This window comes from Typha angustifolia, chromosome 8, assembly GCF_048772165.1.
Source record: "Typha angustifolia cultivar Huaian chromosome 8, ASM4877216v1, whole genome shotgun sequence".
NCBI lineage: Eukaryota > Viridiplantae > Streptophyta > Magnoliopsida > Poales > Typhaceae > Typha > Typha angustifolia.
Genome location: NC_133246.1, coordinates 11,603,235 through 11,608,038, shown reverse-complemented (window position 1 = coordinate 11,608,038; position 4,804 = coordinate 11,603,235). Strand labels below are relative to the sequence as shown.

Genomic DNA, 4,804 nt, shown 5'->3' with positions numbered 1-4,804 from the left:
TGGACTCTATTGCTTATCCTTTCGAACTTCTCTTGATAGGCTCTTATCAAACTTTTTTGGGTTAGCTTTGTCAAGGTGGCTTGGAAGTCTTCATAGTCTGATGATCCGAAACACAGACAAAGTGCATCGGTGAACTCCTCCCAAGTGGCGAAGGGACAAGCTCGATGTGTTGCTTGGTACCACCTCACCGCTACATCTTCAAGGTGGAATGAGGCCAATAACACCTTTTGATGATTAGGTGTCCCTTGATATATGAAGAATTGTTCCACTCTATAAATCCAATCCAATAGGTCCCCACCGCTAAACTTAGGAAAATCAATTCAAACGGTGCGGGGTTGTAGCATTTGGTCGTGCCCGTTCTCATGTCCTCGACGAAGCGGCCCTTGATGTTGGGCCCTCGAGTGATGACGAAGTTCCTCCCACTCATCCCAAGGCTCCTCCACTGGTTGTGGGGCCATAGGTTCCCTCGGGTGAAGGGGAGGTAAGTCGGCGCGATGCCCATGCAGCTCATCGCGTTGTCTCCAAGATGCTTCCAGGATCGGTCCTCGTCAGTTTCCCTCTCTAGGTAAAGGGGGTTCTTCATGTCTTCGATGATGTTCAGGTGTACGCCTTGGAGGGTATTCATTTCTATTTGCAAGAGTGGCTTTGATCTCTAACAAAGTTTGTGCCATAAGCGATAGGGTTTGCGCGAGATTAGGCGGGCTTTCTATCCGTCCTCGAGAACTCTGAGGGGATGGGGAACTTGATATAGCCACGCGGTCCATCTCCACGCCTTGATCATCTTAAATAAGAGTGTTAATTACATCAATCCAGTGGTACAATATTAATTCACCGCACTATTTTACAAACTCAATTACATTAATATAATCTTATATTGTATAACAAGAACAATGTCCTCAAATATATCCTATTCAAAGATTAAGCTCGGTCGGGGTGGAAAGTAATGCAACCGAGATGACACCATAAACTAATTATCTGGATGACGACAACCATCAGTAACTACGCCTACACCGCGTCCAACATTACCGGTCGCCAAGAGGCAGGATGCATGGTGGCGGTGGCGGAGGCGGAGGCGGAGGCGGAGGCGGTGCTGACCCAGAGGAGACGAAGGGATGATTCAACAGCATCTCCGCCGTCCACCGTCTCTCCGGCTCCCTCAACAGACACATCCTCAAGAAGTCCTTCCCCTCCTCCGACACCGTCTTCGGTATGCTCCTCATCAGACCACCACACCCGATTAGAAGTAACAACATTGGCATATCTACATTGTCCGGCACCCACCTGGCAGGATTTCCTGTCAGAATCTCGAAGACGGTGCACCCGAGAGACCATATATCCGAGGGTTTCTCATACACGTTGCGTGCTGGACCCTCCGGAGCAACGTAGAGTGGCGTGCCTCTGATCGTCGACGTGCCACGCGATCTCTTCCCCGACCTCTTCGCCCACCCGAAGTCTATAATCTTCACCTCATCAGAGCTCCATAACAGGATGTTTTGCGGCTTGATGTCGCAGTGGACGTAGCCCTTGCTGTGTATGTGCACCAAACCTTTGAGCATGGATAGGGTGAGGCGTCTCACTTGGCTCTCCGGGAAAGCAGACTTGGAGGACTTCATGCAGTCGAAGAGGCTCTGCGAAGGGGCGTACTCGAGGAAGATGCTGTACACCGGTTTGCCGTATTTGTTCACGCTGAGATCATCGCCGTAGCAGTGAACGATTTGAGAGCAGCCATCAAGTTCTTCCAAGATTTGCCTCTCTTGCTTCAGCATGGAAGAATAACTAGATTTTGCGGACTTCACGGCCATCAACTTGGCTGGGATTGACTCGTCGTCGCCGCCGCCGCCGTATATGGCGAGTCTCACCGTTGCGCAGGTTCCCCTCCCTAGCACTGCGCCTATCTTCCACTCGGTCAAAGCCATAACTAACTCCTCTGCCTACTATGATCTCTCCTTAGAACCTATGTAGATTCTTTAAATAGGCACGAATCCCACCAAATCCAATCCTAATCTGATTCGTATTCGAATTGCAACGGCATTTCTTTTTCCTTTTCTTTTCATCCAATTAAAATTCATTCTACAAAAATGAACTCATAAAATAAACTATAATATGGAGAATTTTTACATAATTGCCACGAAATATTTCAAATATACTATTATTAGAAGTTTACAAATATACGTAAATAACTAAAATCTGCTTAATTAGTTGCTTATCTTTATCCACATTATATATGATTACGGCGGAGGCATGATTGAATAAAATTGCTATGCTTCAACCAGCTAAGAGTACGGAGTCATTATATATGAAGTTAAGCAGAATATCCCAAGATAACATTATTATTATGCTTTGTCATAGCCATTGCTAACTAATTACTAATTACTTGTTTACTCTCCTCTAAACCTACCTTCTATACATGGATTCTTTATATAGGCATGAATCCTAACCTAATCCTAATCCTGATTAGTACTCTACGAATATGCACGGCATTTCTTTTCTTTTAATCCAATTACAATTAATTCTATAAAGATGAACTCATGAAACATATTATAATAAAACAAATTTTTGCATAATTGTCTCCGAAACTTCCAAAATATTATAAAACATTTCTTGATAAAAACCACTATATTTTTAAAATATCAAAACTACCACAAAATTCTTTTGACTCTTTCGGAATAACAATTATGGTAATAATATTCCTAACATATCATTATTAAAATTAATAAATATATATAAATAACTAAAATTTCCTCCCTTTTTAAGTTTAGAGTATGAAATATCTATTAATAATTTTATCTTGCATAAAATAAGATATATAAACACCAAATGGTATTGCATATAATATTATATAGATTAAACTAATTTTAATAATTTATGTAGGGACAAGAAAGTCTTTTTGCATCAAAATTATATTTAGTTAAGAAAATTAACATTTGATGTTTTTTATGATTAAACTCAAAATGCTGGTTCAAATGATAAATATTCATATGCTATGGTGCAACCAAGAATAAAAGGTAAAATGCAAGATTTTCTTAATCAATTTCTCTTAATTTTGTTAGAACTGAATTATTATTAACCTCGCTGCTAATGAATTTCTAATTTTATAAAGGTTGAGTATTAAGCCTTGTATATAGTTAATATATTTCTATTAATCTAAATCTGCTAATTGTTCTTAAGTGCTAAATGCTCTTCTTTTTTTATTATAAATTGGTTGTAAAATATTGAGTTTTAGTTGTTTTTCTTATAAGGGATACATCTATTGATATAAAATCCTCAATATATGTTTTCTTATAGTAAGGAAAAACTTAATTTCTATAAAAACAAAATTGTTCATTTAAAAATAATCTCCCAATTCACCAATGATTAATTTCGTGGTGATTAGTTAAAAATAAAGTAGAGATATATATATAAGTTGATAGAAATGTGTAATTTATAAAATGGATGCCAAAACCTTACCTCTCTCATACTCGAAGTGAAAATTTGCAACAAAAAAAAATTAATTATTTTCTACCAATTTTCTAACTCGATTAAAATTATCTTTAAAATTTTCAAACACTTCAAGATTTTAAATAAGTAATTTTCAAATTAATGCATTGATTGCCCATCTCCTCAATAGATTCATGTGCCTATGAGCGTAATTAAATTTGTCATAATAAGGTCACTCAAGTTTAGATGAGGAGTGCCTTGAAATTGCTTGTAAGGAATTAGAATATTTCTAACCCTCACCCTTACATTTAGAATTACAAAAATGCCCCAAAACTCAGAAGATCATTGCAACATGCAATTGAATTCCCAAAGTAGTCCAAAATGAAGATTGCCCCAAACTATGTGGGGCACTCCCAAGGTAACCCCTTCTATAAAGGTATCTTAGTCAGGATCGCTTTCGATGCTTTATTCTCCTTAAAGAGTTCTCCATCTCTCACCTTTTTTTCCTTTGGTGTTTATGAATGCTAACTTAGTTCTCTCGAGAGAATTGGGTGTCACACGGACCAAAAAAGAAGGTATTTTTCTTATTTTCTAACAATTAGTTTCAGAGCGAGACAATCATCGAGAGTAATATGTCTAAAATTGTCGACATCAATAAAGCTCTAGCCAATCCTACGTGTGTCCAAGGTTTTTCTTAAGCACTCCAAAGTGGTCATCTGAATAAGGGCTCTCATGGGTTACTTGTTCTCTTGAACTTTACCTCATAACAATGTCTGAAGTTTGCTACGGCTCGGTCACCGTCTTCTCCCCCTCACGTGAGGGGTTCTTCTTGCCAACCTTCTCTCCTCTCCCTCATCTAGCTGGCACGCTAAGGGAGGGGAGAGGCTTTCTCCCATAAGGCTTTTCTCTTCCCTCCATCTTTTTCTTTTTGTGTTTCCACTTCCTTTCTCCCTCTCCTCGTCGGGTTAGGGTTTAGCTAAATAAGTGGGTGGTGGTGTTGAGCCACATAGGTTAGGACTGTCACCTCCTCTTACTCTGGACCTCCTCCTCTAACTTCCCCGATCTCTTGCTCTGCCTTCTCCTCGCCCTATTTGTCGGAATCTCACTCCACCCTCTCCTCGCCCTATTTGCCAGAATCTCACTCCACCCTCTCCTCGCCCCATCTTTGCCGGAATCTCACTCCGCCCTCTCCTCGCCCCATCTTCATTAAAATTTCATACTTGGTAGCGTGGCCTCCATTCCAGTCATCCCCTTTCCAGTCTCCGCTAATGGAAATTCTTGGCCCCTGCTGTGGTTTCTATGGCCCATGATCCAACTCCACTACCGCCCTCGTGCCATGGTCATTGTTGCCTCTGGCTTGTTGGAGCTCCAAGCTGCGACCTAGTCA

The 4,804-nt window shown here is 40.4% G+C and overlaps 1 protein-coding gene across 1 annotated transcript; it reads right to left on the bottom strand.

Annotated features, from left to right (window-relative positions):
* Positions 1 to 944: 944 nt before the first annotated feature.
* LOC140765029 (mitogen-activated protein kinase kinase kinase 20-like) lies at positions 945 to 1,916 on the bottom strand. The gene has a single exon (XM_073103945.1). It carries the CDS (start codon positions 1,914 to 1,916, stop codon positions 1,023 to 1,025), a length of 894 nt encoding a protein of 297 aa, XP_072960046.1. The 3' UTR covers positions 945 to 1,022.
* Positions 1,917 to 4,804: the final 2,888 nt, after the last annotated feature.